Here is a 23,619-nt window from a genome sequence, read left to right on the forward strand (position 1 = left end):
TTTCACACATTATATATTTTTTCCTCATACTCATGGAGGCAAGAGACCACTCAGTTTAAATATGTCCACAGAGAAATGCAGCCAATGCTTACCCACATCGTATTTTCATTATGTTTTCTGGATCTTCCTAATTTCCTACAACACAATGACTACTCCATTTTTATAACTACACCCAAAGCGTAGAGAGGACAGCAATCTCCAGTTAGAACGGTGCCTTCTAAGCTGTTGGCTATCAGCAGATGGGGGACATCATAACACGTGGCTAAAGTCCAGAGGCCCTGGAAGGCGTGGTGAAAAGTCTGGACTCACGATACATTCTTACAAGCTACAGAAAACGTCCGACCACAACACACGCCCAACACAACTCCAGGCACTTCCTAGCTCCCAGCCCCCGAGCCTCCCTCCCACACGTGGGTCACAATTCCATTCTCGGTCTTGGCTATCAGTTCCAGAGACACTGTTGTTCTAGAAGAATCCCGTGGCAAATGTATGACATAATGACCCTCTAAGTGCTTGTCCACTGCATTTAAAAGCCCGTGCCAGGCTGTTCCCGTCAGCACAGCCATGGCGATTGATCGACAACTCTCATTAAGAAGTGCTACGTCATATTCTCTTCCACGGGCCTGGAGAAGGCACCGTGGCTCACTGACTGCCAAGCAGAGCGAGAGCGGGGCCGTCTAAGACAGAATGTTCTAGAGAGGCTGCTTCCAACAGGTTTTGGAGGAGAACACAATTCATGCCTTCAGATTTGGCCCACCTCACCCCCTTGGGGCCCGGCTCCTCCTGACCGCTTATACACACTCCTGACGAGCCCCCTCGCCACTGGTCTTCACTCAGGCAGCTCAGCTCTGGGCCCGACGACACAAGCACTGTGGGCTGTGCACAGCGCTCAGACACTGCCCCCAGCACGCCCACCAGTCCTGGCGTCTCCACACTGACTCCTGGGGGGTTCCCCGCTATAAGTAAAATGGGACAAGCGAGCTCGTCAGCCGCACGTCCAGAGCCTGGCAGGGCTTAGGAGAAACGCCACAGGTGACTCTATTCCTTGTGTTCCGAGTAGGTTTTATTAGAAACCGTGCCCTTATAAGACTCAGAAGTGGGTCTCGTCCACACAGGCGATGCCGACACAGGGCCCACTCAGCGGGGCTGAGGTCATAAGCAGCAGCGGGTCCCTGCAAGCAGATGTTTTTAACATCTTTCTTGACAACTGAAATTCACACTCTGCATCTCAGCTCAACCTAATAAAAACTGGAGATAGCCTTAATCACCATGGAATATGGCTTAGGAAAAGTTCCAGAGCCCAAGTAATGTCCATCAAGAGGAATCCGGTTCTAAATAATTAACTCTTTCTACGGCGTTTTGTCTCACGTGCATGTGGGTACAGGTACGCCATTTCTTCAGATTCACATATGCTGTCTAAACGCAAGTGACTACTGAAGCCTAGGACAAACCACTTACACTACCTTTTGGAATACAAGGGCTTTAGGGCTTCGACCCTGCTCTCTCCGCTCGGCCTTAATAAATAATAGGTGCTAAGGTATGCATCAGAGCGATCGTGCTGGTACTACCCCAAAACACAAAAGATGCTGCAGAAACCTGGCCCGGCCCAGCCCACCGCTCAGGTACGACGCTGGTTACGGCCACCCCACAGGGAACAGAGCGGAAAGGTGAAAAGACAGCACAAGCCAAGGGCAGCTGGCTCTTAGGACCAAAGCGTCCGCGTGCCGTGAGTCAGAGGTCCCTCCCCATGCAGCTTCTCACCATGCTGCCCTGCCAAAGCCAAAGCAGCAGGAGGTACATACGGCAGGTGTACGCATCTCTGTACCTCATGTGCTCGTAACCGGGAGGAATTTTCACGAAACGTCCTGACCTCACGCGAGGGTTTACACCTGAACAGACACAGCAGGGAAAGGGCTAAGGATGGTTCCACTTTCACGATGGTATAAATAGTTTTCATATGACTCAACACCCTTTCCCTCTCTGCCATCGCACTCAATCCCTGGTACCTTGGGAGGCAAGCACTTGTCAAAAATGAGAGGCCTGGCTGGAAAGAAAATGTGCTAGATCTTCATTTTAATCAACAGATTCACACCAGAAACTCATGAGGGAGGGCAATCTTGGGACACTCTCTTCCTGTCCCTGTCATGGATCCATGGAGCTCACAGCAGAGGGCGCAGCCTGTGGGCATTTAGAGTGGCTCTTTTGGGAACCCTTGTGCCCCGACTAAGATATCCAGCTTGTATAATGTATGCCTAGTGTTTTCCTCTGCTTGTGCTCGTTCTGCTGTTGAGTATGGAGGATGTCTGCCAGCTCCTAACTCAGACCCTTCGCTTCTGAATCAAGGCTGGCTCACGCTCCCACCTATGCCAGGGAATAAGGGTGAGTTGCCTTCAAAAGCAAACTCACAAAAATATGCTCCTGCATTGTGAAACCTGCTTTCGTTGGGGGCAGATTAAACACTTTAGGATACCAAATGAAGATAATATAAATTATTCTCTGAATTTCCCAACCGTTTTCAAGGGGTCAAGAATAACCAGTCAAAAGAAACCTCCAGATAGCCTCCTTTGTCTGCCCACATCCCCGCACGCACGTGTGTGTGTTCACCTCGTCATGGCCCTTGTCCCCAGTCTGTTGCTCACATCCTGACCTACCCCTGACCACACCAGTTCCTGCTCCCCAGAAGTCCCTACCCACCTACGGAGAAGATTGTTCTTTGACGTGACTGTGTCTGTCCCACAGGTTGGACCTGAGCCAGAATGGAGGCTCATTTCTGCAAACACCTCTCAGAGACTGGTTGATCAGAAATGATCTTCATTTAGATTTAAATCGGCATCCTCCATAGTCTCCTGCTGTGTACTGGTTCCCAGAACAGGTGCTTGTCCCACCCGGGCCAAACATGTAATTACCTATACCTGGCTGCACTCATGTACTAGTACCTGTGACTTTCACCCCTCTTTCCTATGTCATTCTTTGGTGCTTGCCAAGTGGTGTGGGGATCCATTTCATTCTTCAGCTGCCCCAGACGTACCTCATATGTAAGTTTGGCCAGCCTCTGCTTCAGTCTGCTCCCTGCTCTCCCTTACAGAGGTAGATTTTCCTATCTCACGGCTTTTCCCTGGGTCTGCGTGCACAAACACCAGCTACCTGCCCGACCCCCTACACCCACAGCCAAGACGTGCTCTGCAGGGGCCTTATTGACCACGTATGCTGTCCTCTGGGGGTCACAGCCTGTAATGCCTGGGACACGTGAGCACCTGCCTCCCTCTACGATGCTATTTGGAGTGCTCGCACTCTTTTTTCCTTTTTGAAGATTTTATTTATTTACTTTCAGAGGGAGGGAAAGGAGGGAGACAGGGATGTGAGAGAGAAACATTGATTGGTTGCCTCTCACATGCCCCCAACTGGGGACCTGGCCTGCAACACACGCATGTGCTCTGGCTGGGAATCGCACTGGCGACCCTTCAGTTTGCAGGCCGATGTTCAATCCATTGAGCCACACGGGCCACGGATGACAACCATCTCCATGCTGCTCTAAGATGACATCATCAAATAGCCTCACAACACTCAAAAAGCAGTTATCAAAGAGAAGAACTGGTCATATTACTCATAAAAGCCAGCTGGTCGTCCCTAAGAGTCACACAACTTTTCTTGAGTGTGTGTACACAGGGACTGGTGTAGCGAGCTTGGTTCTAACTCTAAAGAGATTTAACACACTGAGCTATGGACAAATAACAGAGGAACTGAGGGTACAGCCAGGACCACGCGGGCTCCCACAGGATAAAGGCGGGGAGGGCACCGGCGGAGCACCAGCTTCCTGCCCCTGAAATTCTGGGCTTTAGAGGAATCACAGAAGCGTTGTTCTCGCCCATGAGACGAGAGGACAGCAAGGGTTACATTTCCAGGAGAGATGACCACTCGGGCCTCCCCAACTCACTTCCTCTGGAGGGACACACGTCTCCTGGGTTGGTGAGATGTGAAGCAGGGGCAAGACAAGAAACTAAAGTCTGGACGTGCACAAGGCAGGAGGATCGGAAGATCCTGAGCAGATCGGCCTTGCGGTGGGACCCGCAGTCAGGGGGGACAGCCGCGCCGGAGGCAGCAGCCAGCATGAGAATCATTCTGAGGGCAAGGGTGAAGCCCAAGGACCACAGGAGCAGGGGGAGGGGATGCTAGGAGCTGGAAGAACTGCAGAGGAAATGTGGCAGGGCAGACGGGTCCCGACAACAGCCTGAGGTTCCCTGAGGCAGACAGGAGGGGGCAAGAGCTTGGAGCGCACAGCTGAGCCACCCAGAATGGCGCATGGACGTGGAAGGCCCATGAAGAACTTACAGTCGTTTGACAGGAAATCGCCCCAAATGTCACCAAATCCCAACCCAGAAACACTAGCCAATACAGCACTCCAAAATGGCCATGTGATCACAGCGTGGAGAGTCTCTGGTGCGATGCGGAAGCAACAAGACAATGAAATCGGCCCAGCTATAGGGACTGAACGTATCTCCCCACACAGTCAGCTGCTCTGCAGGAACGCCACGCTCTACCTGTGCTGGTGGCGCAGCCACGTGAAGGAGGGGCACCTCACAAGGGGAGTCTCAGAGGAACAGACCCACGGAAATGACTGAATACATAAAGGCACCAACTAGCCCCCAGACCGGGAAGAAAGCCGGAGTGCTTCAGCGCCCAGTCAGCAGCCTGGCCCACAGCGAAGCCCCACCGCCCTGCCTGCCTACTTCTCTGTCCCCAACCACACATGTTTCCATGGAGGAGCGCGGCCCTCAGTTCCTGGGGGAGGTACTTGGTAAGAGGACATCATCTGCTCCGCTTTCAATTGACAACAGGGTAGGAAGCGCTAAAGCAAGTAATAACCACAATCTTCCGAGACGGGCTTAAGGGGAACGATGGTCCTTTTCAGAGAGGTGAACAGGTCAACTTCGGGCCCAAGAGAACGGGGTCGCCACGACTTTCTTACTCTGTTCTTTCATCCCCAGTCCTGGGTGCTAATGATGCACGCCACACCCAACAAGGGGGTGAGTGAGCAGGCTGCTCCCTGTGACCCCGCTGCTCCTGGGCGACATCAGCCTTAACAGGAGCCTTCGCAGCCCCCTCCAAAGGGGCACAGAGGAAAGGCTGGCTGGGGAGGCATTTGGGGCTCGGGACACTTGGTGCACTCACGGAGCGTTGCTCACGACTCTACAAAGTAACAGAGCAAAGGACAGAAATGGCGGGCTGGGGGACTGGGAGGCTGGGAGAGGGGCAACACATGGAGAGAAAACTGAAGGAAAGACCACCACAGGGCTGGAGCCGGATGCTGGGCTGGAGTGGGGAGCGGGCCCACAGGCAGCCCCGTTAGCTGAGGGCCTCAGCGGGAGGCTCACGGATGCATTTCTCACTTCCTATCCGCCATCCGCGCATCCAGTCAGGCTGTCGGCCCAGAAACCAAAAGAACGGACCCCTGCAAGCACCCCAGAGCTTCTTCCTAGGGCAGACAAGTTTCTCACATCTAAAGAAGTGGATACCTAATATCCTCCGACGGGATGAAAAGTAAGGGTACAGACACGCCTAGAAAAGCGAGAAGAGAGCCACCCACCCAGTTTGGGCACTGTAACTACCAGTGCTGGCTTTAAAACATCAATCATAACATTAAGATTAAGGTGTCTAAAAATTACACTGAATTTGGGGACAAATTACTTCATTATCCATCGTTGATGCTCATGCTGTCTGGACTTAGAACAAAGTTAATCATGGATCATATTAGTTTAGGCTTTGCAAAGATGTCTTGACAAGACAGACCAATGATCTCCAGCTTCTACAACTTTTCACAAAAACCACGCTCTGGAAAAAGAAACATTTGCTAAGCAACACAGTCAAGAAATCAGAACGAAAAGGAAACAAACTGCTAGAAGGCAGAGAATTTGCTTCCTCTGTCTGGTTTCTTTCACTTCACGTAACCCCCTCGAGGCCTATATCCCCACTGTCCCAGATGGCTGCATTCCGTTCCTTCTCCTACTTGAGTAACGTGCCACTTGAAAAGGACATCTCACGTCTTCTGTACCCGCTCATCCACTGACGGACCCAGGTTCTTTCCACACCTCGGCTCTGCCGAATAATGCTGCAACAAACCGGGAGGTGCACATAGCTCTTCCAAGTTCTCCTTTCATTTCCTTCCAAGAAATTCCCAGACCTGGAATTGCTACGTCATAGAATGTTGAGGAGCTGCCATACCGTTTTCTGGAAGAACTGATGGGACTTCACTCAGGGTTGGTACAAGCAGATTAGAAACATGGACGTGAACAAATAAAAAATACAACTTCGGGTACATCCTGACTGTCTCATCCAAGTGTTCAAATGATGGATCAGAAGCACGACTCACGGCCCAAGGGTGGAAACAACCCGAGTGTCCATCAGCCCATGGATGCAGCAACAAGATACGGTTTCTATAATCGATATCATCCATCCTATAAAAAGAAGGAAATTCTGGCGCATGCAACAACATGCATGAACCTTGAAACCTTACGCTGACAAAATAAGCCTGAAATAAATGTACAGACACTATAGGATTCCACCGATACGGGTTCCCTACAGTAGTCAAGCTCCTACGGACAGGAGGCGCAAGGGTGGCTGGCTACCAGGACCGGGGGAGACGGATAAAAGTTCATCTTTGTTGGGTGCAGAGTCTCAGTTTGGGAAGACGACAAAGTTCTGCGGACGGACGGCGGTGACTGTAGCACAAGGTGCATGCGTTCGATACCCGCGAATTTAACCTCTGTTGTGGTTAAAACGGTAAACTGAGTATGTTATTTCACCACAATAAGAAAGCAAGGGAGGGAGGGAGGGAGGATAAACAAAAGGAAGTAAAGGGTTCCGTGCCCAGGAAAACAGGAGAGCTGTGAGGCTGGCAGGTGGTTCAGAAACAGCATCCGCTGACCCTGCGGCGTAACGGGTTGGTCGGTACCTTTTCTGCATCTGCCCTCCCCACCTGCACAGGGAACATTCTGTTCTGTCTTCAACTGGAGACCTTTCCACTTAAGTCTTCCTGTGTGGGTGACATTTCATTCATAGGGTACCTGAGCGGTAGTGAAATGTCTGACTCAAGAGTGAAACACAGGCTGAAAACGTGGATATGTGGACGAGAGTTCCTTCCCTGGACTTGAGGGGCAGGCTTTGGGTGCTTCATGGACTCCCTCAAATCGTAGACACCGTCTGAAGCATGTGAGCGCATGTGCGGCTTTCTAGGATTTTAGGTTCTCACAACGTCTCTTGGAATGAAAGCTGCCTGAGGGTTGAGGATGCGTTTCCCCTGCTTCCAAATCCTGAACATCGTTTCCTGAGACATCGAGCGTCGCCAAAACCTGTGCTTGCTGGTGCTGTGCTTGTCGTTTTCCAAAGTGCCTGTACCGCGCTCAACTGATTATTTTAATAAGATCAACTTATTCACTATTGTACAAGGGAAGAGCTGGGAAGAGAGAAAGAGAGGAAGACAGGGAGAGAAACCGATGTGTGAGAGAGGCAAAGACCGCTTGCACAGGGCCCCAGACGGGGACCAGCCTGCGACCCAGGCAGGTGCCCTGACCGGGAATCACACGGGTGAAACTGTCGCTTGCAGGATCAATGCTCAGTGCAACGAGCCACGCAGGTCAGCGCACCAAATTCGCCGTTTGAAACTAAATTGTCACTTGGCAGGGCCACGGACCCAGGAACTTTTTTACACTTTTACCCCGCTCTTGAAAGGTCTCAGTATTTCTGCTTTACCTCCCTCTCCCGCCAGGCAACACTCTGAAATGGAAATGGGAGAGAAGACCTGCCAACCCAGTTCAGGCTCAGAATGGAGACAACAGCGCACTGCTGGGGACGAGGTAAAGAGCGATGCTGACACTGGAGGACAGCTCTGGAGGCTGGTCTGAGCTTGTAGGGTCAGCAGCAGGAGACACTGTTTACCCTGACCGTCAGGAGAAGTAAGTGCATGCGTGGCACTTACATGGATTCTATGTATGGCAGGTACATATGTGTGTTGGAGTCTTTCAAACTGGTGGCCGGGTGGGAATAACCGATGACATCAGAGGCTTCCGAACCTCCTGATTGGGAGGATCCATTCCGTGGCGCTAGGCAGCTCAGGTGGGCAACTACTTCTGTGATCGCCCACATTTACGGAAGGACAACAAGGAGCCATGGCTGACACTGACTCAAGTGCCAACTGTGACCACCTTGGCCCAGAGCCGAGCACCTCAGGGAGCCCGATGGAGCTCAGAGTTACTCGGGGGAACGCAGGACAATCAGGTGAGGAAACAGGGGGCGGCGGGATTTGGCACGGTTGACATTAAGGAGGAAGGGGGCCCTGAGCAGGCTGTGTGTGAAAGAAAGGAGAGATTCAGAGCACCACCAGATTACAGGAGATGACAGGAGCTGGGGACCAGGAGATCCCCATGAAAGGACAGCCTGGGAGGCAAGCAAGGAGGGATAGGAGATGAGATTCAAAGATGAGAGAAGGGAAGGGAAAAAACAAGGACGGTCCTTTTGTCCCCCTTCAATGGGAGAAATCCTCTCAAACGAGGAAGACCTTTGAGGACACAGAAGAATAACAGCAAGGTGAACATGGGGGGCGGTGGAGGGGCGGAGTATTGGATTCACCAAAGGAGGAAGATGAAAAGATGGCAGGGGAGAAGGCCGGTAGCCTATGAGACAAGAAAGAATGGAGGGGTTGGTTTCTAGGGACGGGGGGAGAGGTGGGGTGGAAACGAGGTCGGGTTTTGGTGACCAATAGCTGAATTTCAAAGGCAAAAGCCTTATAACGTACCCTGGGTTCTTAACTCAGGCGCCAGTGTGGAATCCACCACCCCTGCTCGGACAACCGCAGCAAAGCGGAAGAGGGGGCGAGCAGAGAGGCGGGGGGCACAGGAGGAGACCGTCCCCACGCCTAACAACACCTGGCTCGTGGAGGACCGGGACGGTCTCAAAATGACCCTGAAAAGGAAGCGCGGTACAACGGTCCAGAGAGAACACCAGGAGGCCTTTGCCAGGCTTCTCAGTAAGCAGATACCCTGGAGAGCCCCCTCCTAGCCTACTCTTAAGTCACAACTTTGAAGAACTATACTTTCCCAACAGAAAAGAACTCCCTGCTGGTTGGTGGGCTCTCCTTCCTAGGTGGGCTCCCTATCGAGTCTCAGTGGGGATCCTTAGATTAGGCTAGACTTGAGGAGGGTTTGCACTGGGAATCACGTGGCCTGTGAGTATTGCACCCTCGGAGACTTCTGAGCTCTCACTGGCCTTTTGAATCTAAATACCTTCACGTGTGTAAGGGGAGAGAAGGAGGCCAACTTCACACCTTGATGTGACTGTCAACAGACAAAGGACGGAATGGCTCTGGCATGAATGAGCAGGGCTGCATTCATGCGTGATGGGGGAGCAGCACTGAGTCGCTAAGATCTCAGTCACGCAGATAAGCTGCTGCCACCCTACGTGTCGCTCGGTCCCCCGGGACTGGGTGGGTGAGGGTGGTGACACCCCTGCTTCCTTTCCCAGGGAACGATCTCCTCTATCCCTCTTCCTGGCAGCCTCACCCTTCGCCCCGCTCCTCAACCTTCCCCCAGAGCGGCACGCTTCCCCTCTTGAGCCCGGTACGCTCCCACGGAAACTCCGTTGCTGTCATCAGGCTCACACTTGCCCTCTCTTCACAGAGGACCCTGTCATCAAACGTTTCCTTGAGTGGGACGCGCAGCTGAGAATCTCAGATAAGGTGAGAGGGGTTCCTGCTCTACCATCGACCCTCGGATCAGGCGGCGGTTTCCTGAGCCCGCAGTTCCCCCCCCAACCTGCCTTCGGGGACCTAGGCGTGTCTCGCAGTGCGGACGGCAACCCTGCCTCTGCCCCGGCTCTTCTGGGACCTGAGCCCAAGGCTTGTCCCTCTTCTCTCAGCTCTTGGGGACTCCCCCTCGCTCCAGCTTCTCAGAGACCCTCCCGATGCCGGCCGGCCCAAACACAGAGCATCTCTGAGACCCTAGGCGCCTGCCATGCCGGGAGCATCAGCCTTTCCCTTATCCCGCTCTTCTTCCTCTTTCACAATGTGAGTCCTCGTGTGTGTCTTCCTCCTCTTCCCACCAGTACCTGCTCTCAATGGTCCTGGCCTATTTGAGCCGCGCCGTCCTGTTCTCCTGGCAGTACCGGCGCATCCACTTCTTCCTGGCCCTGTGAGTACCGTGCTGAACCCCATCAGTCACTTTCATCCTCTGGGGAGCGCGGGGACACGAGCGGGTCTCCGACCTCTCACCTGCTTTCCACCCCATTTCTACCGTGTACACTGGGGACGAACTTGATAGGACTGGACTACCGCGTTTCTTACACTGTTCTTAGGAAGACCCAACAACACCAATGTCCGTTACAAGACTGAAGAAACCACAAGAAAACATCAGGTCCTCACAAACATTTCACACCACCCTTCCCCTGAGTAAACAGGCTTGAGACGAACCGTTCCTAAGTCTTCTCCCCCACATCCCGCCACACCTCGCGACGACACCACATGTCACGGTCCTTCTCCTCAGTGCAGGCCCCCGTCACATACCACAGATCGATTGTGAATACTCGCCCCGGGTCCCGGGCCGGCCTGTTCGGCTGTTTCGAGTGCCGTGCGGTCCACCGAAGTGTTGCGGGTTCGGTCGCGGTCAGGGCTCCTGAAGGAGGCGACCGATCCGGGTTTCTCGCTCCCGTCAATGTCTCTCCCTCTCTCTGAATCAATACACATCTCCTCGGGGGAGGAGAACAAACAGTAAGACCCAGGGCTCTTTCTTACCAATCTCCCTGAATGGACTTCGAAACACAGCTCTAACCACTTCCCCACCCCCCCACCCAACAAGTCCACTGGCTCATGTTGTTCTCAACCGAGGCCAGAGTTCTCGCTGTGAAACCAGCTCTCTCTGCACCCTCCATCAAACCCGGTGACCACCCTGACACTCCCTTCTTCGTTTCGCTGCTCTTCCCAACACCCTTCCCTGACTGTATATTGTGCTTTCTGTCGCGGTACTTTTACACGCATGTAACTGAAAGACACAATCTCCTCTGAACTAACTCAAACGCCAAAACCTTCGGACCTCCTCACTTCTGCACCCCGGTAGCCAAGGAAAAGCATTGCTAATTTAAATAAACAAACAAACAAAAAGCACATATATATCAACGGGTTCTTAAAACACTCGGCACCCTCCTCTTCATGTCGCACAATCTGTATGACATTGAGTCTCTGAGGGCATCAGTTTTGCACTTGACGAGGACACAAAGCGTTTGGTCATTCGTCCTATGAAACCTTACAAAGTGCACCTCCAGGGCCAGGGAGTGTGAGGATGGGAGCATTCAGAAGGGCCCCTGAGGGAATGCGCCAAGGAACCCAGTCCTGCCTCAGTCACTTGGTAGGAAACCGTGAGGACTGAGATGGGCCAGTCGGCTCCTGCCCGCAGGAGCTGTCCAGGGGCTCACACGACAGGGAGACGGGTGTGCGCGCGCACGGCAGGGTCAACGAAGGGGGTGGGCTTCCCCACTCAGTTCACTGTATCTGCATCGTCAAGGTAGGAGAGGGGCCCTTCAGCTGCCTGCTCAGCAGGGGCTTCTTGTGCCTGGGAGGCGCTCTGCGACCCTGCATGGGGCTCCTGCGGGTCCTGTGTGAAGGCCGTCCTGCCTGCGTCCTCTCTGGGAAGCTGACTGCAGGCAGGGCCCCTCTCCGTCTGCTCTCAGCTGACACCCTGATGGCTTTCCTCAGCTACCTCGCCATTGACATGGAAGAGGACCGCTGCGCCCCTAAAGAGGCCATCATTTTCTTCCTCTACGGGAACAACAACCGCGCCTGGCGTCCCATGTTCCAGAAGCAGCGGTTTGAATTCTTCCGCTCCATGGGCTACAGGGCATGGGTCACCAAGGAGGAGTGTGAAGAGGTAGGTGGGCGGCGGGGCTCTGGTGGAGGGCGGTGCCGGGCTGCGGAGGGAAAGGGTCCTGGGCCTCACAGCTGGGACTGGGGGGGTGAGAGAGACGGGGGTGGGGGGAAGGGGCGGACAAGGGGAGGGTCGTGGGTCCACCTGGAGAGCCCTCACCTTTTCAGGGACTCTTTGTCTTTCCAGATCCAGGCCTTCGATCCCCAGCTCTGGGTGTGGCGGCGAGACCGTGCCCTCCTTTCTCAGACCCCGAAGGCTAAGGTAGGTGTGAACGGAGGGAGGGCTGTGTCCCCACGGGTGCAGACGGAATCATCTGTGGACCCTGGAGGAAACCCGACACATTTAACTGCACCGCCCATGATCGTCGACCCCATCCCTCTCCGTCACCCTGCCACACGTCTGAAGCACACCCACCAGGCACACAGCCAGGCATGTGCCGGAACTCCTTTAGCTTTACCTTGTCCCAAAAGCACTTCCCCTGCCCTTCCATTCTAAACGATAGCTTTGCGGAATAGAGTTCTTTATGAAACAGGGCATGAAACGCACTCCTGGTGTGGCAGGGCCGCTCCCCACTCCCGGCTCCACTCTCTTTCTCTTGTCTTCAAACTTTCCGCTGCTGTGGCAGGAAGGCGACAGCCTGGAGAGCAGGAAGGCCGCCTGCCCCTGGCCTGCGCTGGCCTGACTGGGACATCCTTCGAGCACACTGTCCTCGGCACCAGGTTGGTGTCTCAGACCCCAGGCTGGGGAGAAACCACGGGAACCAGCCCCTCTGGGCCAGCACTGCCCATCCCTGGCCTTGGTTCAGAATGCACCGACCCTCTGCTGGGCAGAGCTGGGATTCTTCCCATCTGAGAAGTGGGCGGCCTCTTGTGAGCCTATCTCATTTCACCGGCCTTCTCCCAATATCCCCTAAGGGGCGCCACTTCTCGGTGAGGTGGCTCACGCAGTCCTCGGTGCATTGGACGGTCTCTTTGACATTCTCTCACAGCAGAGTCTCCGGCTCGGTGCAGCAGGCATTCCTCCGGGTGCTTCTCAGTCACATTCGGGGTTCATTCACTGAGGCTGCTTTCACCCGCGGCAGCAGCTCGGCTCACGTTCTCCAGCATGATCTTTCCAAAGGACGGTTTTCCTCCAATGATGTCTTGTCTCCGGTCCCTGAACAGCCACCAGACAGCCTCCTCTTCTCAGGAAACCAGACACGTTGTTTCCCAGAGGAGAGGCAAGGCCTGCAGGGAGTGGCCTCGAGCTCACTGTGCTCCCTGGGAGCTGGCCTGGCTCTGTGCGAAGCGAGGCGGACAGGTTGCCACACTCCTGGGGCCTGGGTCTCCACCCTGCACTCGCATGAGTGGCCACCCCACCTGGGGAGCACTTGTGAGCCTGCAGGGTACCTGGCACCTACTGAGAGCTCAAGCTGAAGATGAGGCAGACACGGAAGCCATTGTCCGCGCGCTCACACTAAAAACCCTTCAAAGGCAAGAAGCTGATGAGCATGTCTCGAGCTACTACTGTGACCAGGGTCCTGAGGCCTCGCTTGGGTCCCATGGTGCTGTCATGTGAGCCAGCAGGGAGGGCGGGTCAAGAGCAGCAGCCACAGGGCTGTGGTTTCGCTGCCCGGTGTGTTAGCGGCTCAGCGCACACGGCTGGGTATCTGTTTATTTCATTAAAATAAAGTTTTCTTTTTATTAACCTTGGGGAGAGAATGAGTGATATCAACGTGGATCGTTGTTCCACCTATTTATGTATTCACCGGCTGCTTCTTGGATGCGCCCTGATGGGGGATCGGACCCACAACTTAGGCACACAGGAACGCCACTCTAAGCAACTGAGCCTCTCACCCAGGGCACGCACATGGCCGTTCACAGTTAAAATCAAGGGTACAAATATCAAAATTCAGAACCTCAAGTGCAGTGACCACATTTCATGTGCTCAATAGCCACATGTGCCTTTTGGCTCCTCTACTGAAAGGTACTGATCTAGAATATGCCACTGTAGAAAGTTTGCCCGGATGGAGCTGTATTACACGGTACTTGCTCAGTAAATAGTAAGGCACAGAGAAGGGATAAAGAGAGTAGCAGGAAAAAAGAGAAGAGGGGGGTAGATGTTGCTTTGTGCTACCAGACTGGAGACCGAGGTGCCACGGATCACGGGAACAACTTTCCCAAAACCCCTTCACAACTGTTTGGAACACATTCTGCCCAGAAGGTCTCAGAGGTCAGGGCGTTACCTGGAGACAGCAGTCCGCAGCCACAGCAGACAGCAGGTAAAGTCGAGGCCAAGCTGGGCCATGGAGCAGCAGCTTCCAGTCCTGGCCTCTGAGGAAGTGCCAGACCAAAGGCTTGCAGACAGCGCCCTCTTGTGGCTCCTCGCGCCAGCTTCAAGAAAACACACACAGGCAGGGAATGCTGGGGCTCAGGTCTCATAAACTACACAGCACCCTGATGGGTGGGGTCACTGCAGCAAAGCTGCCACTGCATTAAGGACAGGTGGCTGTCACTGCCCTGGAGCACATCTGGACCGATTTCTGAACGATGGGACCAAACCCTCCCCCATACCTGGAATAAAATCACCACTGCCGCCACTGAGGCCCAAGCGCCACGTTCTCCACAGCACCTCCCCTGCCACGTTGTCTGCCGTAGCCTCTGAGGGGGTCTCCCTTGTCCACTCGCACCTTGCATCCCAGGCCATCGATTCGGCCATAATGCCTTTTCCCAAACACAAGTGTGACGCACTTGTGATCTTCTAAAAACCCCCCACTGTCTCGCCCCAGCTCCATCCTCTATCGCAGTCCCCTCCCAAGCATGAGTCTCCTACGTGGCTTGCACACCCCGCACTGTCACCTGGCGGCCTCCACACGGTGTGCCTCTGCCCAGACATTCTGTTCTCACCCTTCACTGGTGGAAAATGAGACTCATCTTCAAGTCTCAGCTCAGATGGCCCTGCCCCTCGGAACATTCCCTCACCCTCAAGACCCAGTCAGCGTGCCTTATCTTATCGATGGTTCCTCATCCCAGAGCCTGAGGCAAGGGCCGAGGACCAGGGTTTTAGTGGGAGTAATCCAGGCGGGCTGGTAAGGGAGGGCGGAAGTGAGACAGGGAAGGAAAGGAGCCAGGATAAAGGACATTTCCAGAGGGGGACTTTGGACGGGGACATTTCCTGGTGCCACCGCAGGGATCTCCAATGTCACAGCCCTTGGGGTCACCCGGGGAGCCTGCGGAAGCCGTACCCAGCCCGCTACCCATTACGTGAGAATCCGCAGGGTGGAGCAAGGGCATCAGTGTTTTCTCTGTGTGGGAAAGACGAACTGCTTACAATCTCCTGAGACCCAGCTTGGGTGCGTCTGGGTCAGGCCTGAGGACCTGGATTCCCAAACACATCCTGGGGAAGCGGTGCTGTGGTCTGGGCCCTACCAAGGAGCCAGGGTGCCTGCCGCCCAAGTCGTGCAACTCCAAGGCCCGCCTGACAAATCCGCGCAGGGCTGAACCCGCCCGGTGGCCCGAGGACTTACCGTGATCTTCGTGGCCCTGGCATGCTTCCCATGGAAGCTGAGCACGACACTCTCCAGGCCGTGGCTGCCGTAGGTGCCTTTGAAGAGGCCCGGCCTGATGAGGTCCTCCGGGTGGCTGGGCGGGAGGTAGATGCGGCGGCAGGTCAGGCCGTTGCTGCGGGGAGGGTGACGGGAGAGCGTGGCAGAGCCGCACGGGGCTGCAGCGGTGCAGAGCCCGCACCTCCCCGCCCCACCGCGGGGCCCAGGCCGTGTGGCTGACCTAGGATGCCACATCCGTAGGGAGCAGGGGCACCCCATGTTCCCGAGCCATGCTCACCCCACCCACAGGTGCACAGCACCCTCACACCTTCTCTGATTCCAATGAGGCTTAACCCTTTGAGCGCCATGCGTCACTGTTAAAGTTTGTAGGAGAAATGCCATGTTATTTTGCTCAGAAATGCAGTTGATGGAAAATGTCTATAAGAGCATTATTCATGGGCTGAAAATTTCACGACATGTAGTAAATACCCCCTTCTTTTGTAAGCCGTGTCCTTTGACACAATTTAGCAAAAAGTTTACTGCATTAAAATTATTTTGTGACAACAATTATTTTAGAAAAAAAACTCTTTCCTTCAATATGGCTTTTGAAGTATAATATGTGGCATAATATAAAACCGATGATTACAATCTGAAGAAACACTGCGCTACAATGATAACAAGCACTTGTCCAAGGCGATTCTTAGAGCAGGAAAAAGGGGCTATCATTTAGTAGTCTCAGGGGTATTGAAAAAACAACAGTGAGGAATGGTGTGGTTGGAAAGAACAAATGCTTTTAATTGGATGCAGAACCAGTGGAGAGGTCCAACTAGTGACTCTTTGGGGAGTGACATACAGCACCACAGCCTAAACAACACACAGAAGTAGTGGGGGTAGAGCCCTGTTTCCTCCCATTTCTCCTGCTCTGTACGGACACGGGCTTGTAGCTACAGACACCATGGCAAACTCGCTGGCACCAAGACCGGGAAGAGAGAGGAGGCCTGGCCCCTTGCCCGCACACGGCTGCCGTACCTAAGGGAGCCCGAGCACACACTCACCTGGATGTGGCCGTTGTGCGGCCCGCTGTGGCCATACATGCACTCCGCCGTGGGTCGATTTCTTCTCCGTCAGGTGAATTCTAAACCAGGGCTTGAATCGCATGGGGTCATCCACATCGGGGCCATGGGGAGGCAGGTACATTCAACCGATAATGAACGAGCCGTCCCACCTGTAGGAAGGACAAGGGCGCACGTCCACAGGAGGGTTACCTGAGGCACCAAGGCAGAGGTTCCTCACCCGCAGCTCTTCACAGTGACCACCCACGTCTGCATGCTCCAGGCCCACGGAGCACCTCAGGGCCAACACACATCAAGATACCCCTGATCTATCACAATGGGACAAGCATGGCCCTGCCCATCAAGTGCTTGTTCATGACAGAGTCGTTATCTAATGAAAAACAATGTGAGCCCTGGCTACTGTGGCTCAGTGGATTGAGTGCCCGACTGCAAACCAAAGGGTCACCGGTTCCATTCGCAGTCAGGGCATAGGCCTGGGTTGGGGGACAGGTCCTCAGGTGGGAGCGTGTGAAAGGCAACCACACATTGATGTTTCTCTCCCTCTCCTTCTCCCTCCCTTCCCTTCTCTCTAAAAATAAATAAATATTTCTAAAAGTCAATGAGACTATACTTAATAACAGTGTATTTGATCACTGAAATTTACTGAGAAGACAACTTCAACGTGAGATGATGGATACGTTAACTACCGGTAGCTAGATGGTGGGACCATGCAGTGTGCCTTAGAAATCTTACATTTTTGTCAATTATATCTCAATACAGCTGAAAAATGAACTCTTTAAATGCAAAAAAAGCAGTTAGACCTGAATCCAAGAAAGCCTTTTAGAAAGGGGAGGTAGCTAAACGACACGAGGAAGAAGCGGAATAATCTCCTAAGTGATGCCCAATAAATAGGGCAACTGACCTGAGAAAAAAACGGGGTGCTCATTTCAACAGGACATCACGAGCAAAACACACAACTACAGCGTGCGGGCCTGCTTTGGGTCCCGATTGGAACGAACCAGCTGTCAAAGGCAGTTTTGAGACTATCGGGGAACCTTACATATGCACAGGGTCTCAGGTAATGTCAAGGAATTACCGCTACTTTTGCAAGATGTGATAAGAACGTGGTGCATATGTAGGGAAATACCCACATTTGTAGAGATCCACATTGAAGGATGAACACATGAAGCAACACAGGCCTGGGATTTGCTTGAAACCTCCTAAAAACAGAACGGCAAGGGGCAGAGACAGAGGCCACAAACTTGGCGCACTACCAGTAACTGCTGAATCCCGGTGGCAGGCATTGGCAGTTCATGCTACCATTCCCGCTATTCTTGTGTGTTTGAACCAGTGACAGATAGAAAGGGACAGAACTCAGATCAAAGGACACGCAGTCCCCACACACACGCTCAGCACAAATGCACCCACATTCTCAGTGCAGGGACACGGACAGCCCGGTCGGGAGGACCCCGTAGTCGCTCCTGCCTGCCCAGGAAGAGCCCAGATCTACAGCTTCTAGCTCTAGCCACGGGAGGAGAGAACTTACTCACTCCTGTGGCTGCCTGTCTGAGACGAGAGCCAGTTGCTGTTATTCAGTCATGGCATCCATTTCCCCTGCTTTGAGAAGCTTCTTTTTATTCATTTTTATGACTCACTGCCAGTATGAAAAACAATTCTCACCCCCACCCCCCACCCACCCCACGACTAAAAAGAAAAACATACGCCCACGCTGGGAGCTGTTGGGTTGTCCCTGAGAAAATGCTTTAATAGCAAGGCTTTTGCCCAGTGATATCAAACGTAACATATGTAAAGTGTGTTTCTTAACGAACGCTCCCACCAAAGAATATAAAGCCATACTTATCCCCGTGCAAACCCCACTCGGTGAGCAACCAGAGTCCCCAGGTGGCCCGTCTGGACCACGCTCGGAAGAGCCACACTGAGGCTGTCCGGGGCCGCTGAGAGGCAGACCCACCACTGTTACATGGCGAGCAGCCGGTCTCCCGGACCGGGCTTCTGGCCTGAGCCAGCGAGAAGGGAAGCAGGGGCAGAACACCAGCGCTCCCCGGGGCACCCGACTGTTTCCACTGGGACATCAGCTACAGCAACACCTGGGCCCAGGCGCCTGCCCGGAGCTGCCAAAGTATTAACCGCACATGCCTGGCCCTAGCGTTTCTGTTCAGGAGGCCCTGTTCAGGGCACATGCACACCTCACGGTGGGGGAGAAGCTGCTCTACAGAGAACCACCTAGGGCCGCGAAAAATAACTGATGAGAGGTTCCTTGTGATTGCTCCAATGACATATAGCAAGCAGCTGACTTGCCCCTCGGGTAGAAAAGGCACTAAGTTCCATCCACATGGGGCAGCAGTCCTGACTTCACAAGAAACCACACATGAAGAGAAAAGAAAAGAAAAGAAAAGAAAAGAAAAGAAAAGAAAAGAAAAGAAAAGAATTCACACGCGAGGCTCTCGGACTCACCACCACATTCAGCAGTCCTCCACAGGGCCCGATATCCGGCTGCCACAACCCCGAGATGTGTCTGTATCGGTGGAGCACTACAGGAAGAGACAAAGCGGGTCTTCATTTTAGAGCCAGCCAGTCTTCACTTGACAGTGCATCAGGGGACAGGGCAGGAGGGGGAAGACAGGACTATGAAGAAATTACAAAGGCTTGTAACAGCCTTGCACACAAGGAATTCAGCAAAGCTTACCTACAAAACTTCCTAAAGAATTCTAAGAATGAAAACGTCTTTGAAAAGCATAGTAAAACAGACAACGGAGTCCTTTGGAAACCCAGCCTCAGTGTGAGCAGCTCCAATGACAGGGAACTGCTGTCTTGCAAGACATGGACTGAGCTGAGCGCCTTTGTGAAATGACGAGCCTCGCGTCCGTTTACACAGCTGAGGGGGCACGGGAGTCCTTAAGAGGTGGCGGCAGAGCCCACAATGTCATGGGACTGTACATTAAGAATTAAGTTGGGTCTTCTCTCTTTTTTTAAAAACATCGCACTTCCCCACCTGATTTCAAAAGCAAGGCAACCGTATTCACTGAAGACGACTGGAGAGAAGGAAACCCAGTGCCAACCTGAAATCTCACTAGAGAGAGGACCAGCTGCAGTAAACCTTTTGGAAAATGTCCTTCACTTCAGTTTTCCTCTGCCTTTGCACACGTACTTGTTCGGTGAATAGCTGACTGAATTAATGGGCAACCAACTCACATAAAGCCCTGACTGCCAGGCGTAGGGTCTGGGGTCTCTGTGCAGGCACTGTGTGGTAGGTAACGTCGTGTACCAACTGGACTGGACCACAGGGTGCCTAGACACTTGGCCAAACATGATTGCACATGCGCCTGGGAAGGTGCTTCTGGCTGAGGTTAACACTTATACCGGCGGACTGAGTAAAGCCGACCGCTCTCCCCACTGGGGTGGGCCTCGTCCAGTCAGGTGGAGACCTGAGTGCAAGGCTGATCTCCCACCAGTAAGAGGGAACCCCTCCTGCCCGGCTGCAAGAGCTGAGACATGGCTTCTCTAACTACAACAAGATAATAACCCTCCTGTGAATGAGGGGGGATTTCCTCCTCCTGCCTGACAGCCTTGAGGTGCACACTGGCTGAAAGTGGCCTGTCCAGCCTCACTGTATACCAAACTCCTTCTATCTACTAGAGCAATTTGGAGCACTGCCAGGATTCTAGGTTAGAACCTCAAAGCCAGAGCCCTACAGGTCGTTATTTTCAAGTTCAAAATGCACTTCAACAGTCACCATCAATTTGCACACAGGGACACGTGGGAGGTATGTCATAAGGACAGCACATCGCCCCATGATGCTTCCACCTTCTTACACACACAGATTAGTAAGATAACACATGGCCTGATATGGAGAAAAAGAAACACAAGTGATACTGCAAAAGCCACTAATCTGAGGCCACAAAGCTCCTGACAGTCCCAATCTGCAGCCTCAGGTGATGCTGACTTGCTTCTCTCTAGGACAGCGTCGTGCACTCGGTCAAGACTGTGGATCCTTTCTGGTCCAGCAGAACACGGCCTAGAGGCTTTGAGAAGACCAGGGGGACACGGGCCCTCAGTAGCTCCAGGAACGGAGCGAACGGAGGAGGAGGAAACAGTGCAAGGTCCCAGGCACCTCGCAAACCAATCGTCACAGCGCTTCTCTGGAACGTCTGGGTAACAACAGAGAAGAAATTCGAAGCTGCACTGCATCAGAACATTTTAGGAGCACTGGGATACTGGGGCGTAGAGAGGTTTGAAATTAGGGTTGAAATGACTGTTTTTTCCCCTCAAATACTTTATTTATTTATTTTTAGAGAGAGGGGAAGGGAGGGAGTAAGAGAGGGAGAGAAACATCCATCTGTGCTTGCCTCTCATGCACGCCCGATGGGGACCTGCCTCGCAACCCAGGCCTGTGCCCTCACTGGAAATTGAACGGGCCACCCTCTGGTCCACAGGCCAGCGCTCAATCCACTGAGCCGTGCCAGCCATGGCTCTCTTTTCACACATTATATATTTTTTCCTCATACTCATGGAGGCAAGAGACCACTCAGTTTAAATATGTCCACAGAGAAATGCAGCCAATGCTTACCCACATCGTATTTTCATTATGTTTTCTGGATCTTCCTAATTTCCTACAACACAATGACTACTCCATTTTTATAACTACACCCAAAGCGTAGAGAGGACAGCAATCTCCAGTTAGAACGGTGCCTTCTAAGCTGTTGGCTATCAGCAGCTGGGGGACATCATAACACGTGGCTAAAGTCCAGAGGCCCTGGAAGGCGTGGTGAAAAGTCTGGACTCACGATACATTCTTACAAGCTACAGAAAACGTCCGACCACAACACACGCCCAACACAACTCCAGGCACTTCCTAGCTCCCAGCCCCCGAGCCTCCCTCCCACACGTGGGTCACAATTCCATTCTCGGTCTTGGCTATCAGTTCCAGAGACACTGTTGTTCTAGAAGAATCCCGTGGCAAATGTATGACATAATGACCCTCTAAGTGCTTGTCCACTGCATTTAAAAGCCCGTGCCAGGCTGTTCCCGTCAGCACAGCCATGGCGATTGATCGACAACTCTCATTAAGAAGTGCTACGTCATGTTCTCTTCCACGGGCCTGGAGAAGGCACCGTGGCTCACTGACTGCCAAGCAGAGCGAGAGCGGGGCCGTCTAAGACAGAATGTTCTAGAGAGGCTGCTTCCAACAGGTTTTGGAGGAGAACACAATTCATGCCTTCAGATTTGGCCCACCTCACCCCCTTGGGGCCCGGCTCCTCCTGACCGCTTATACACACTCCTGACGAGCCCCCTCGCCACTGGTCTTCACTCAGGCAGCTCAGCTCTGGGCCCGACGACACAAGCACTGTGGGCTGTGCACAGCGCTCAGACACTGCCCCCAGCACGCCCACCAGTCCTGGCGTCTCCACACTGACTCCTGGGGGGTTCCCTGCTATAAGTAAAATGGGACAAGCGAGCTCGTCAGCCGCACGTCCAGAGCCTGGCAGGGCTTAGGAGAAACGCCACAGATGACTCTATTCCTTGTGTTCCGAGTAGGTTTTATTAGAAACCGTGCCCTTATAAGACTCAGAAGTGGGTCTCGTCCACACAGGCGATGCCGACACAGGGCCCACTCAGCGGGGCTGAGGTCATAAGCAGCAGCGGGTCCCTGCAAGCAGATATTTTTAACATCTTTCTTGACAACTGAAATTCACACTCTGCATCTCAGCTCAACCTAATAAAAACTGGAGATAGCCTTAATCACCATGGAATATGGCTTAGGAAAAGTTCCAGAGCCCAAGTAATGTCCATCAAGAGGAATCCGGTTCTAAATAATTAACTCTTTCTACGGCGTTTTGTCTCACGTGCATGTGGGTACAGGTACGCCATTTCTTCAGATTCACATATGCTGTCTAAACGCAAGTGACTACTGAAGCCTAGGACAAACCACTTACACTACCTTTTGGAATACAAGGGCTTTAGGGCTTCGACCCTGCTCTCTCCGCTCGGCCTTAATAAATAATAGGTGCTAAGGTATGCATCAGAGCGATCGTGCTGGTACTACCCCAAAACACAAAAGATGCTGCAGAAACCTGGCCCGGCCCAGCCCACCGCTCAGGTACGACGCTGGTTACGGCCACCCCACAGGGAACAGAGCGGAAAGGTGAAAAGACAGCACAAGCCAAGGGCAGCTTGCTCTTAGGACCAAAGCGTCCGCGTGCCGTGAGTCAGAGGTCCCTCCCCATGCAGCTTCTCACCATGCTGCCCTGCCAAAGCCAAAGCAGCAGGAGGTACATACGGCAGGTGTACGCATCTCTGTACCTCATGTGCTCGTAACCGGGAGGAATTTTCACGAAACGTCCTGACCTCACGCGAGGGTTTACACCTGAACAGACACAGCAGGGAAAGGGCTAAGGATGGTTCCACTTTCACGATGGTATAAATAGTTTTCATATGACTCAACACCCTTTCCCTCTCTGCCATCGCACTCAATCCCTGGTACCTTGGGAGGCAAGCACTTGTCAAAAATGAGAGGCCTGGCTGGAAAGAAAATGTGCTAGATCTTCATTTTAATCAACAGATTCACACCAGAAACTCATGAGGGAGGGCAATCTTGGGACACTCTCTTCCTGTCCCTGTCATGGATCCATGGAGCTCACAGCAGAGGGCGCAGCCTGTGGGCATTTAGAGTGGCTCTTTTGGGAACCCTTGTGCCCCGACTAAGATATCCAGCTTGTATAATGTATGCCTAGTGTTTTCCTCTGCTTGTGCTCGTTCTGCTGTTGAGTATGGAGGATGTCTGCCAGCTCCTAACTCAGACCCTTCGCTTCTGAATCAAGGCTGGCTCACGCTCCCACCTATGCCAGGGAATAAGGGTGAGTTGCCTTCAAAAGCAAACTCACAAAAATATGCTCCTGCATTGTGAAACCTGCTTTCGTTGGGGGCAGATTAAACACTTTAGGATACCAAATGAAGATAATATAAATTATTCTCTGAATTTCCCAACCGTTTTCAAGGGGTCAAGAATAACCAGTCAAAAGAAACCTCCAGATAGCCTCCTTTGTCTGCCCACATCCCCGCACGCACGTGTGTGTGTTCACCTCGTCATGGCCCTTGTCCCCAGTCTGTTGCTCACATCCTG

At 53.1% G+C, this 23,619-nt stretch overlaps 1 protein-coding gene across 1 annotated transcript; it reads left to right on the top strand.

Annotated features, from left to right (window-relative positions):
- The first annotated feature begins 8,162 nt into the window (after positions 1 to 8,162).
- On the top strand, positions 8,163 to 13,460 carry LOC149994354 (speedy protein E4-like). Its single transcript, XM_090259040.1, has 7 exons — positions 8,163 to 8,271; positions 8,849 to 9,019; positions 9,669 to 9,727; positions 10,093 to 10,178; positions 11,735 to 11,906; positions 12,090 to 12,164; positions 13,287 to 13,460. Exons 1-7 carry the CDS (start codon positions 8,163 to 8,165, stop codon positions 13,458 to 13,460), a joined length of 846 nt encoding a protein of 281 aa, XP_090115166.1.
- Positions 13,461 to 23,619: the final 10,159 nt, after the last annotated feature.

This window comes from Furipterus horrens, unplaced genomic scaffold (assembly GCF_987537825.1).
Source record: "Furipterus horrens unplaced genomic scaffold, mFurHor1.1.pri manual_scaffold_13, whole genome shotgun sequence".
NCBI lineage: Eukaryota > Metazoa > Chordata > Mammalia > Chiroptera > Furipteridae > Furipterus > Furipterus horrens.

Excerpts from the sequence above, each read along its gene's own strand:
- LOC149994354 (XM_090259040.1), top strand. The coding sequence starts at position 8,163 with ATGGCTGACACTGACTCAAGTGCCAACTGTGACCACCTTGGCCCAGAG. Across the intron at positions 8,272-8,848 it reads GGGGAACGCAGGACAATCAG|CAAAGCGGAAGAGGGGGCGA; the intron begins GTGAGGAAACAG and ends GGACAACCGCAG. Across the intron at positions 12,165-13,286 it reads CTCAGACCCCGAAGGCTAAG|GGTACCTGGCACCTACTGAG; the intron begins GTAGGTGTGAAC and ends GTGAGCCTGCAG.